Source organism: Pezoporus occidentalis, unplaced genomic scaffold (genome assembly GCF_034315485.1).
Source record: "Pezoporus occidentalis ecotype Australia unplaced genomic scaffold, CSIRO_AGI_Poc_V1 ctg192, whole genome shotgun sequence".
Taxonomy (NCBI): domain Eukaryota; kingdom Metazoa; phylum Chordata; class Aves; order Psittaciformes; family Psittacidae; genus Pezoporus; species Pezoporus occidentalis.
The window spans coordinates 1437913-1450933 of record NW_026913771.1 but is presented as its reverse complement, the minus strand read 5'-3'; the positions used below and the strand labels follow the sequence as shown (position 1 = coordinate 1450933).

Below are 13021 nucleotides of genomic sequence, written 5' to 3'. Positions count from 1 at the left end.
TCTGAATAATTTCAAAGTCCTTCTGCAAATCTCTGCATAGTAACAGAGAAACCACCTACTTCATCCTCATAAACTGTACGCTATGTATCTGTGCATGAAAAAAAGATGGAATTTCGGCGTACAGTTCTGCTCCAACACATACAGTGTCAGTGGGACTAGTGAAAGCATTAATGCTTACATTAAATATTAGTGCAAGCCTTCCAAACGCTTGTATATCTTTTATTTAAAAAGGCTCTGAGAGCTATAGGATGGAATTTTGCTCCACGGATCTGGGGAAAACTCTGCCAAAGGGTGAAGTTTGCACTGGGGGTGCCGGGGTCAGTGCTTTACTGGTGGGGAGATGGGGCAGGCTGTGCCCCGATTCTGACCGGCCGACGTGGAGGCATGGGAAACATGCCCCGGGACGATGCTCAATCCGGGGGTCGACAGGGCCCACCGCCCCGGGGCCTGGCGGGGAGGCAGGACTCGAACCCGCGTCCCCAGCGCCTCTGCGCACAAACCTCGACACGGCCGCTAGATGGCGGCCTCCCAACGAGCAACGTAAAGAAAAAGGGTCTCGGAATTAAACGGCGGAAGAATCCCCCCCCCGCCTCCCCGCGACGCGACATGGGGGAGACGCGCTGAGGGGGAGCCGGGATGCCGCGGCCGGGCAGCCGCCGACAGAGGCACCGCTGAGGGGAAGCGAGGAGGAGGAGGAGGAGACCCGCCGGCGGGGGCTTCGGGGCACCGACTCCGCCGCCAGCAGCAGCAGCAGCAGCAACGGCCGCCGCGTCCCTGTGTCTCGGCACACGGCGGGGCCGGGAATTGTGGCGTTCTGACCCCTTCCCCCGCGGCCCTTCCGGCTGAGGAGAGCCCCGGGCTCGGCCGCCGCCGCCTCCCCGCCCTCACGAGAAGACCTCGGGGAGGGGGCCCTCCGCCCACTGCCCCCGCGGGGCCGCCGCAGCGGGGCGGCGCGGAGCCTTCCCGCAGCAGCCGCCGGCTCGACGGGCTCCCGGAGCCCCCTCACCTGAGGAGAGACGGGGCCGCCGCCCCGACGGGAGGGTCTCGGGGCTCGCTCCTCTCCTCCCCCTCCCCGCGGAAGACATCGCTCCGCTTGAAGACTATCGTTTTGTATTTTTATCCCCCCCTCCCCCCTTTCTTTGCCGGTTTTGTTTTTTAAAGGGAAAACATTCATTTTTTGTAAGGGACCAGCCCAGCTGCGAGGCCGGTCCCTCCCCGCCTCGCCTCCCCCCACCCGCTCGCAGGGGTCTTGCGGGGTTTAGGCGCGGTGGAGGGGGCCCTCCCTGCCCCGGAACCCCCCTTCCTCCGGCGCTCGGCGAGAACTTGGCTGGGTCCGGGCTCCCCTGAAGAGACCCACCCAGCCCGGTGGACTCCGTGGGGCTCCCTCGGCCCCGAAGGACAGCTGGGGGGTGGGGGGGGCGAGCTTCCCTGAAGACACTCTGCGCTTTACCCCTGCCTTCTCTTCCGAAGAGACTGGGGATCGGCCTCCGGGAGACTCCTCCATCCTTCCCCGAAGAGACTTCGAGGGTCACCCGCAATTTCCTCCTTCCACCCCTCTCCCCCTTCTTCCATTCCCCACGGAAAGATTTTTTTACCCAGCAGAGGATATTTTGGTTTCGCCCTCTCTGCCAGGACTATTTCGTTTTGGGGAGGGGGGGGTTTCCACGGGGGAATTTAATCCCCCGCTGGGCTGCTAAGGAGACTTTTGCGGCCTTTCTCTCTCAAGGAACACCTTCCCCCCTTCGCCTACCCCCGCAGATGTGTTTTTGGGGTATACCCCAGGACATTTTTCGTGTCCTGCTTTTATGAATTCTCCAGACTCGCCCTCTGGCATCTGAAGTTTGGGTTTATGAGATTAAATTTTAATTTATTCGGAATATTTTTGGAGCAGGGGAGAAGAATCTGACCCCCCCACACACACCCTGTTGCCCTCGGACTCCGAAGAGACGAGCCTGGATTTTTCTCTCTCTCCCACAGCCAATCCTTCCCAGTCATTCCACAATTTGCCCCTTTTCTCGTCTGATGACTAAAGAAACAGGAGGAAGAGGAGGGAGGTTTCTGGATTAATTACCCCCACTGGATTATTTATTTTGTTCCCTGCTACTCTTGCTTGGCATCTGAGAAGAGAGGAAGGAGGGATGTCAACTGATTTTTACCCCTAGCCCCCCTGGATTAATTACCCTGGTTTTATTCTCCTGTTGGATCAATTACCCCTTCACCTTACCTCCTCTCCCTCTCCTCCTTATGCGAATGAGAAGACAAGAGGAACAGGGAGGATTTTGATCTTAATCTCCCGTCGTTGGATTACTTACCACCTCCCTCTTTCTGTTCTCCCCTTCCACGGTGGTTTTACCCCCCACCCCGCGTTTGCTATCCATAAGGAGAGAAAACGTTCCGAGTTTCTCTCTAATTTTTTTTAATTATTCTTATTTTTAAATCTGTTTTTTACCCCCTCTCCGGTACCGCTCTCCTCCCGGGTTATTTATCCTGCCACTATTTCGCGTGCCTGTGTGTCCCTATGTAAATCCCTTATTTAATTGTATTATTATTTGTGCGTGTGCAGAGTCCCCCCTCCCCCCTTTCCCTCTCGGTGTCTGTCTCCCTCTCTCTGTCTGTCTCTTTCTTTCTTGTCGGAGGCTGTGGGATAATGGCGTGTGGGTTGTGGCTGTGAGGATGAGTTCCTGCTTCGTGCCGAACGGGGCCAGCCTGGAGGATTGCCATTCCAACCTCTTCTGCCTGGTAAGTGCGGCCACCGGCACACACACACGTACGGATAGACACGGGGTGGGAGAGAGAGGAGGTTTGGGGGAGGGGAAGAAGGGGTAGTGGAAGCAAAGCAGCCATTTTTAGCATAGCTTCTGTTGGATGAGTCCTCAGAGTAGGCCCTGCCTGGAGCCAGCCAACTCTCCCATGCCCCTCTGGTTCCCCCTCCATCGCTGTCTGTCTCGCCTTGCCCCTCCCTCCGGTTTCTTCCTGGAGAGTATCCTCCCTGCAACTCGCCTTTTCCCTTTCCTCGCCTGCAACTTTTCCTCCTTTCTCCCCATCTTCCTACCTCTGCTTCTGAACCAGCTGTTTCTCGCAGGAGGTAAGGAGATCTGAGCCTTCTCCTTTCAGCCCCACGTCTCGGGGAACTTTCTCTTTCATGTCCCCACTCGTGACATCCCGGAGAAATTGATCCGAAACCTCCGTTCTTCCTTGCTTTCAAAGTGATCTCTTTTGCTGCTTCTTGTTGTTCTGGAGCTTTGCTTTTGGTGATGCTCCCAGTGAAGCAGTGGTGTCTTATGTTTTGTTGTGCACCATTTTGTAGTCTTTTTTTTCTCTTTAACCCAAGTATGAAATCGTTCACATTGTTGATTTTGGTAGCCCCCAAAGTAAATTTGATGTAACTGGGCTGTGATGCAATTTCTGGTGGCTGTGCAGAGCTGTTTCATCTGCTTTTTAATGCAAATTAGCTGATCTTAGCTGACTGGCTGGTATTTGTTATTCTGGGGGTTGTTATAAGTAAAAACCTGAGCCAAGCTGTGGTACTAATATTTTTGGGTGGAGGGGAACCTGGACAGCCTGAACATGTCTGCAGCCTGCACCAGGCCTGCGGCTCCATATTAGTACATTTTTAAGTCTTGGAGTCTTTTTAAAGTATCAACTGTTACAGACTACCTTTGGTATAAATTGCTTCTTCTCCTGAAGACAGGAAGGCTGCCATGTTAGGTTTAAATGTTGCAGCAATGGTTTTGTGTGTTGTCATATTGGGAAGAAAAAAATAGTGACTTCTTGGAACAAGGTAGGCTGGCATTTGCTCCCTTCACATAAAGAGCCCGGGGGGCAGTGCCCTCCCCTACATGCCTCAAGGTGACTGTCCTCATGTGAAAAAGCTTAGTGTAAAACTTCGTGAGGTATTGCATTGTGGATACACCAGGAATTGTCTATTTCCTGTTACATATAGTAGTAACTCTCTTACTTTATAAAGCCAAAAGAATTTTTGCCTAGAAGAGGATATAGTGGATCATAATCAATGCGGACACAAGCCTGATATGTAATTTAATGGTAAAACCAAGATTTAAATTCATAAAATGCGGTGTGAGGAATGAAAGTGTGATAGCTTTTGGTAAAATAAGTGTACCTGTGTGAGATACAGCGAGTTTTTACAATGAAGAAACTTGTGCGATCTTCCAAAGTAGTACATGACTGGAAGAATGTATGCTTGAGTTAGATTTACTTTATTATCTATTTCCCTAGAGTAATCTTAGGTTGAAAAGCTGGTGTATGCATAAGTGAGCAAAAAGAAAGGCGCTCTTTGCTAAGAGACGTGTTTAGTAGATTGGACAGTTGCAGTCTGCAAATAAATACATTATTCACTCATCTTTCACTTTTTTATTTTAAATCAAGTCAGACTTTTCTCTCTATAATCTTAATGCTGCTTTGCTTTAAACAGCTCTTGCTTTATTGCAGTTATTGAAGGATCTTTTAAAACAGGGAGCCTGATTATTTAGAGTTTTATCTTCTAAGGTACACAACAAGTATGGTTTCTGTTAAAAATTTTACTGTATTAATCCTTCCTTTTCCCTTCCACCTGACTCTTCCTGTGCCACCACCATCATCATCATCTTGTCATAGCAGGATGTTTCTGTTGGGGGTGTACCTACCCCACTGTCTGACCAGTTGTTCTTTTCCTTCTCTTAGGCTGATCTAACTGGGATTAAATGGAAGCGATATGTATGGCAGGGTCCAACATCTGCCCCGATTCTCTTCCCGGTCACGGAAGAAGACCCTATTTTGAGCAGCTTCAGCCGCTGTCTGAAGGCGGATGTACTCAGTGTTTGGCGCCGAGACCAGAGACCGGGACGCAGGGAGCTATGGATATTTTGGTGGGGTGATGACCCCAACTTTGCTGACCTTATTCATCATGATCTCTCAGGTAGGAGGAAATTAATACCTTCTTTTGGTCAGTGAAACGATGCTTTTACTCAGTGCTGTCTTCTGACACCCCCTAGATAATCTGTTGCTAGCCCTTAGAAAATCTGCACTCACTGGACTGTTGTCTATAGTTAAGATAAATTTATTGCTGCAATCAACACCAGTTTATTATGGCAGCACAGTGGTCCAACAGCTCCTGTCTGTGTTTAGGTCATCTTGGACTGCTAGATTTTAAAGAAACAAGTTTTTGTTCTCCACTCTGAAAACAAGCCTATGATTTTTGGCAGCTTCTTCACAAGAAAGCTGTGCCGAAAGCCGTGCCTGTGATTCACAAGTGATGTCTTAAACATGTTTTGATAAGATTCCTTTTGTTGGGCAATTAGAACTTTCAAATTCAAATAGTGAAACCCCATTTTATTATGTAATAAGAATGGTAGAGATCTGTACAACTTTTGAACCTATGGAGTTGTTTCAATTGGAAGTCAAATCATCAGTGAGAAGCCCTCAAAAGACAGCATCTGGAACTAACTGGCTGTTTCCAAGTGTAGGAATCTCTCTACACCTTGTATTTTTATTTCTCTCCCCGTCTTTCCCACTGCTCTGAACTTGTACCTGCTTTCAAACTTAGGCTTTTGAAAGACTGACAATGTTTACATTTCTCAATAACGTTGTACTTCAAAATTGAAAATGTTTACTTGGTAATCTCAGTTGCCAAGGTAGACGGCTTTCCAGTTAGTAGGTGGCTTCCCAGTTGCTTATCAGTAAGATGATGAAGTTAGGTTTTCAAACTGTGTAAGTCTAGTGGTGAGACTGTACTAATTCTAGGGGAAAAGAAAAAAGTTGTTTCACTCCACTTTCCTTTCAAATAATGTGCAGTGTTCAGATTACTGAAGTGTAAAATGAGACCAAGGTTTGGTGACCTGGTAACCAGAAATTGTTAATGCCGTCTGTGTTTGTGGATAAGCCAAAGAACAAATATGAGTTTGAAGTGCCGCCAAGGAAGTTGACTTGAAGCAGTTTTATGTTGTTTGGAATTTTCAGTAAAAAATAATGAAAAACAATTGACTCACTAAAATGATGTTTATTTCTTTGGATAATTGACTTCAAAGATTGGGATGTTGCTTATATTCCTGTCTGTCCTGGCATTACAACTTTGTGCCTTAAATGGCATTTCTACTGTAGGTTACTTGATATTTTGGTGCATGTAAGGCTTCCTCATTTTGCCTTATGGATAAGCTCAGTCTTGACCTGCAGGGAGCATCCTCTTTGTGACTGAGGTGTAACTTAGGCTAAATGCTGGTTTTGGTCTGGGCCTGCCATGAGCAAAGACCGACAGTTGCGCACAAGTATCTGTTGTAGATTTTGTATGCTGTTGTATGGTAGGATTGAACTGTGACAAGTATGTTACGTTATTTTCTGACTGGAAGATCAAATAAAAGTTAAGCCATTTGGAGGGTTCATTTCTGCACTACGTGCCCACCAAAATAATTTGTTTGACCAGCTTTGCATGCTCTCTTGAATCTATCTGCTAGTGATTTAGTATAGAGGTACCTTTTGAGAACAGTAGTGTTTAGTAGCTGAACGTTTGTGCTTTTATGGCATTACACTTTAAGCACGTATCATCCTAACTACTTATCAACTCTTAACCTCTCTTAGGGTATAAGGGAGAGATAGTGGAGGATTAGAGTCTCCCAGCTGTGTCTTTGCAATTGTTTTGTGTGTTTTCTTTGTTCAGGTCACCTGTGAGCGTGTGCGCTTCAGTAGAGCTGTTCCACATGTCTTGCTGTTAGATGTTTTTCTACGTCAATGCTTATCACTCAGGAGACTGTTACCTATTGTCTATGTTCGGTGTATCTGACATCTTGGTTTTTGCAGGCATGTTTTTGTCTCCTTTTAATTAAAAGGAGACATTATAATCTTTTTGAGTGTGTTAGTTTTCTTGGCTGTATTATAAAGTTGATATTAATCAGCTAGATTGTGGAGGAGATGGCTGAAGAATGCCTGCTCCTGCGCTTTTTTCCTTTACACAAAATCTTAATGTGAACCTCATATAAGGAAGAATTATGGCTGAACCCAAACAATGTTATCTGACCTTTGTCACAGACCTAATGGATTTTTTTCATTGGTGGACAATTTCTCCTCCTAATTCACATTGCCCTGTTCTCCCAATGATTGCCTGTTACGTTTTAAATGGGAAAGATAAATCACTTCTTACGAGAAGCTTGTTACCTGCGGAATTGATTGGACATTGTTTGCTGCTGAAGGTTAAGGTGCTGCCTCATTTAGAACTTTTCTACTAGGTAGGTGAAGCTGTAGTTAGAAATATGCCAGAGCCATGTTAATAACTTTTGGTTCTGGCTTTGTTTGGTATGAATCTGTGCCTGTTAAGGAGAGGTCAGTATTTTGACAGTTTTTGACTCTTTTGGTGATACGTAGTTTCAGTGAACAATGGACGTTCAGTGTCTGGAACACATCTTGGTTATCAGCCCTCTGGGATTTGAAGTATGGCAGCCTTCAAGAATTTTTTTGTCCCAACATCACTTCAGAAGGGAGCATACAGTTTTGTGGGTGTACATCTCTGCATACCAGATTAAAAGAGAAAAAAATCATGTGTCTGTCTCTTCAGCCTGTACATTCTAGAAGTTAGTTCTTTGCCCTGGAGATATGTTTATTTGCCTGCTACTGGCTATATCTGAGTTCTTGTATCAAGCCTTGGGTAGCTGTCTTGTTGATGGTCGGGGATTGTTGTTGCCTGGGGGCATGTCAAAAGGAGACTTGTTCAGAGATGCTGATTGATCAGTAATATTGACTTCACTCAATCATTTTTTTTTTTTCCTTCCCTGGGAAGCTCCTTGCTGTGTGTAATACCAAAAACCACATAAGTCTATTTGTACCCCAACATAGCTAGAGGCAGACAGAAGTTAGTGAAATGTTATTCTATCCCCTGACAACCTCAAAGATTATGTTTTTATTGTAACAGTGAGGCTTGATTATAGTAAGTCCTGCAACTCAAACCTTAAAGTAGGACATCTCTTCAGATTTCAGAAGGCAGTGATCTCTCACTGTCCTGATCAGCAGTTATTTTATTAGATAGCTTCTTGCTTGAAAGTGCTTACCTGTACACTTGGATTTTGTTTTTTACATTGGCAGATGATGATTTCAGACCTGAGAACATGATGAATTATGTACAAGACGTAGTCCCAAGGAAATGGTTACAATTTGATTAATGCTTGGATAGGGAAATGCTTCTGTATGCTTTTGACCTTCAAATTGCATCTTTTAAATGATGAGCTACAAGATGTGCCTTCTTCATTCTGGTGCATATTAAATCTTGTTAATTTACTTTAAAAAGTTAGAGTTTTCCTTGTACCTGTCATACAAGGAAGTTTTTGTTTGCCAGTCTTCCTCGTGCTTCTACCAGGAATAAATGTATAAAAATAAGGCTAACCTTAGGTCTTTGCTGGGCAGGTAGGAGAGCTTGAAAGAAGGAGAAAGATCTGTATACTGATGCTTGTCTGTGGGTACTGTATGGTAAAACCAGCAGAGACTTCTCTGTTGGGTAATTATTGGTATGTGTGCAGTATAGATCAAACCCCCGTCTCCAAGCAAACCTGTGAATTGGGTGGTTTGTGCTGATGGCAGCACTGAGTGTCTCATTACTTTTAATATAATGGAAACCAGAGTATGAGCCAGTATCATACCCAGGGTTCTGCAGAAAAAACCTGCCAGTTGCAAGTAGTTGGCAAAAGGAGCTTTGAAAATAGTTCAGCCAGCTGCTTGCCTTTGTTTTTAAATAACATTGGCTTTGTGAGACCATTTAACTCCTACCAAAACAAACAAACAAAACACCCACCAAAACCACCAAAACCCACCATCACCACAGGATGCTTGCTTAAAAATTTTGCACCTAATATCATGAGGTGTGTTTATGTCAACCTGTCTTGCCATGGGTGCGTATGTTCCAGCATATGTACTAAGAAGGGTTATGAATGTTCCTTGCTTCACGGTGCAGTGATTCTTTAGCATTTCTTTAGTCTTCCATGTTAGAGATGTGGCTATTTAAGCGCAGCTGCTGATAAACATTATGCAAAAATGACTGAAGCAGTGTTTGTAAAATTTGTGTCACCTGGTGTGAGTACCAGCTCAAAGGTGAGGTTTCTTTCCTTTTTCCTAACCAACATGTATGTGAAGTATCTGTGGAGTAAGGTATCAGTTTGTCACATTACTTTGTCATAATACACAATACTTTGTCACAGTAAATGAGGATTTTGCATCATATTACGTTGGTTGTATCTACAATGTCACATGCATAATATATTTGTATAAATAAGAGCAATGGCTGTTGTCACTTGACAGCTGATGCTAAGGGCAAGTGAAATATATGTGAAACGTAAGTGAAAGGGCAATGTAAGTGACATACATGTTCCAATATCCTCCTCCCCACTGTCTTTTGAGTAATTTCCTATGCACATCTAGCTAGAAAATTTTTCAGCTTTTCTTTTCTTGTGGCTATGCAGCCCAGCCCAGCCAAACTTACATGCAAGAAATAGCGAAGGAAGGCTGTTACCCTCTTACCCATGTAAACAGGCCTGGCCACACACTTGCAAAAAAGCCTACACATTGAAATTTTCAATATTTAGAAAAATATTCTGCTGGGTAGAGAAAACCTATATATGTGATGCTGGTAAAGGGCTGGCACTGCAAAAGCTAATTTATAGTATTGAGTGCTGAGTATTTTGGGTATGGTGTTTTGAACAGTAGCTCCTCTTTTGGCTTCCTTCTCAGTTGATGAAATTTTCCAACTAATTTGGATATCTGGAGTCTTAGATCAAGGCTCTTTTCAATGAATGTAGGTAACGGCTACAGCTGTACTAGAAACAAACTGAACTTGTCTTACTTGGGTTCTTAACTTGGTATTTTTGAATTGTATTCAGTCCCCCCGTTTTTTTCTTCTTTTTTTTTCCTTGCAAAATCTGATGCTTCTCACTTATTTCATAAGGGATATAGGCCCTCAATTATTTTTCAGGAGCTTAACTGGGTAATTCCGGCATTGAGCAATTTTATTTAATCTTAATTATTTGAATTTTGAAATCTGTTAAAAATAGGTAACTACTTGGAGTGTTTCTGTCAGGCTGTTACAATATTGTATACAGCAGCACTTTCATGCTACTTTGTTCATTATACTTCCCCTGTAATCTGAAGCTTATATAGGAAGTTTGATTGTATAAATCAGTTTTGCATCAGTCTATTTCTATAACTGGCATGGTGTCAAATGATGACAGAAAGGAAACCTATGATGGTAAGTAATACTTACAAAAGACCCGTCTCAGTCATGATACTAAGGAATGGATTTTTCCTCTGTGTAATGGAAGCAACTGGGGGAGGAGGAGAGGAATTGTCGTCCAAATAGGAGGTTTGACTGTGATCTGTTCCTGTGCATAGTTTATTTTAGAGGTTCATTGAGCATTAGGAAGATACTTTTAATGGTATGGTAAACATATTCAGCCTTTTCAAGAATTGATGCTTACTGGTGTTTTGCTGATGTGGCCAGCTATGTTAAAAGGAGAAAGGGGGAAAATCCACTTCTTTAAAAGTCTTCTTGAAAATAGCATTTTTGATAACGCTGTATTTATCTGTTGCATTATAGATTAAGAAATTTAAAATTGGCTTTCTTGAAAAAAAGCCCATGCATTCAGCAGAGGTCTGTTTGTTTGTTGGCAATCCTTGATTAATACATTTGGCTAAGGATCTGTTACCATATCTGGCAACAAATATGATTTAGAACATCTGACTTTAATTAAATGGAAAAGTTTTAAAGATACTGTTTTTTCATTAAAAATTGCAAGGCTTTTGTACTCTGAGCATGCTTCTGAACTGCCTCACCAAACACTTGCCCAAGAGCACCAGACAGACAGGAGGACATAATCAGTAAAAACGAACTTCAATGTTTCAGGTAAACTGTGTGAAGAATGTAAAGTAGAACATAAAAGTACTGAAAGCAAATAGCCTCCCACAACCCTGTCATTAAAACTGAATGGTGGTAACATCAAGGAGGTGTTGTCTGAGAAAGTTTGTTGTGTATGAAAATTGCTTTTTCCTGGCCATTGTTTCCATTAATTCTTCACTTCCTGAGAATTTTTAAGCTTTGTTTAAGGAAAACTCTGTGCCTGATAAGTGGTGTAAAGAGAGGGAGAACTAAATTCCTTAGTGTGAGATGACATGTGAATAACTTTTTAAATGGTTGTCATAAAAGTATATTGCAGAGGAGCTGAGGGGTTTGGACAGTTAAGGCAAATGATTGAAAATACAGTATTTGTAACCTTCAGGTCGCCAAAGCACTTTTGTGGATACCGCTGGTGTAAAGAGAAATTGTGGCTTAACACCTTCTTAAAATGAGTCGGCAGCTTATTTTGGTTTGTTATCACTACCAGATTGAATGTTTCAAGTTACTGTGTTTAAGAAAGATTAGAAGGCAAAAGCGCATCTTCCTCTTCTTTAGAAATGGTTTACTTTGTACAATTCTATTAAGTAGGAGGATTTTTCTTGTGTTGATAAACAACAGTGTGAATTGTGGAAAACAATAGTTGGGAGATGTGAGCAGATGTCATATTTCTCTTTCCATCCACCACACTAAAAAAAGGGGGAGGGGAGAATGACTAAATAGACTTCAAAAAGACACAGAACTCTCACTGCTATTTTTTTTTGCATGAATTTGAATAATGTTTTGAAATGAGGATATCTTTAACTGTCATTTCATTTAACCTTCCCTTTCTATAGCAAGATGTACTGCAGCTTGAACAGGTGGTCTTATTTTGGGGACCAGACGTTCTTCCTGATCACTAGGCAGGCTTACATCGTGCTGTCTTCTTAAATACTAGGGGTTTCATTGTAATTTCCATCTAATGCCTCGTGTTTTCCCCACATAATATGCTCATCTAAGAGCTATGTGTTTCATCAGTAACTAAGCTAGGACAGCTCTTAAGAATTACCAACTTGTGGCAAGTTCTTGCATGTAAACTTTTGCTCATAATTTGGTTGTCAGCACAGCTGTAAATGCTAAATGAAATACCTGGCACTTTGTGGTGTCTTCAGAAAATTGAAACCTTACCTTTGTGTCCACAGTATGACCATCAAAATAGAAGGTTTGAATCATGCTTTAGTATCTTTGCTATTTCAGCATCTTTCTTCTATTTGATACACTAGTATGTCAAAACAAAATTGGGCATAAAGGCTGGAAATAGCTCTGTTTCTTATTACAGTGGGTAATGGATGCTGGGGATGTTCTCAGGCTGAGGTTTTTTTTAAATGACAAGTGCCATATAGAAACCAACTATTTAACCTTTGAGATGGTGTGGAGTTTATTGTGCAGTTAAAGTCCAATATCATTAAGCTTTGTAGTTAATGTTTGCTCTGTTGAGCTGCTTGTTTGCCACCAGTTGAGCAGCGTGTGCCGACAGAAGTGGCGCTGGGACAGGGCTGCTCAGCTGTGTACTGCTAGGAATCCCTGAGCTGGGGAGAACTGTGTCCTCTTGGCTCAAACATTTTATACCCTTTGACTTTGGACCTTTGTTGCTTTTTTGTTACAAGCTTCTTGTATGATGTTTCTTTAGTGAGTTACTGTATTAATCTTGTAGCTTCATGCCTTTTAAACCCAGGTTTCAGCTGAACTTCCGAAACTGCGATAGGGTAGTTGAGTGGGAAACTCCTGGTGAAGTCTGCTGTTCAGGAAATGCTATTTCTTGCTTTTCCTTGTCTTTACCAGAAGATTATTTCATGTAATGATTCATCTGTAATGATGCACACCTCATTTGTAAATTATGTGGCAGGTCTGTTTACTCTCATTGTGTCTTTAACTCGCAGTGCTGATCTTGAGTGGAAATGTATTTGTGCGGAATCTAGCAGTACATGGATATGGCCACCATGTTCTTGTTGCAGTAGCATCTAGAAATACCTTTCTCTGTCATCTTTGTCTTAATATTGTTCATTGTAATAATCCATAAGTTTTTTTCCTAAACAAAACTCTTAGGTGTTTGTTAGGTTTTCTACATGCTCTCTAATTTAAGGATATTGAGACTTTAGTTAATACTCTTGCAACCTTTTAAGCTTG

At 43.1% G+C, this 13021-nt stretch overlaps 1 protein-coding gene across 1 annotated transcript in view; it reads left to right on the top strand.

Annotated features, from left to right (window-relative positions):
• Nucleotides 1–612: 612 nt before the first annotated feature.
• The window catches only part of MED13 (mediator complex subunit 13), a 54803-nt gene continuing 42394 nt past the window's right edge, over nt 613–13021 (top strand). The window contains exons 1-2 of the mRNA XM_062617134.1: nt 613–2739; nt 4681–4915. Of these exons, the coding sequence (XP_062473118.1) occupies nt 2674–2739; nt 4681–4915 (301 nt within the window). The 5' untranslated portion in view covers nt 613–2673. The remainder of the gene's footprint in view (nt 2740–4680; nt 4916–13021) is intronic.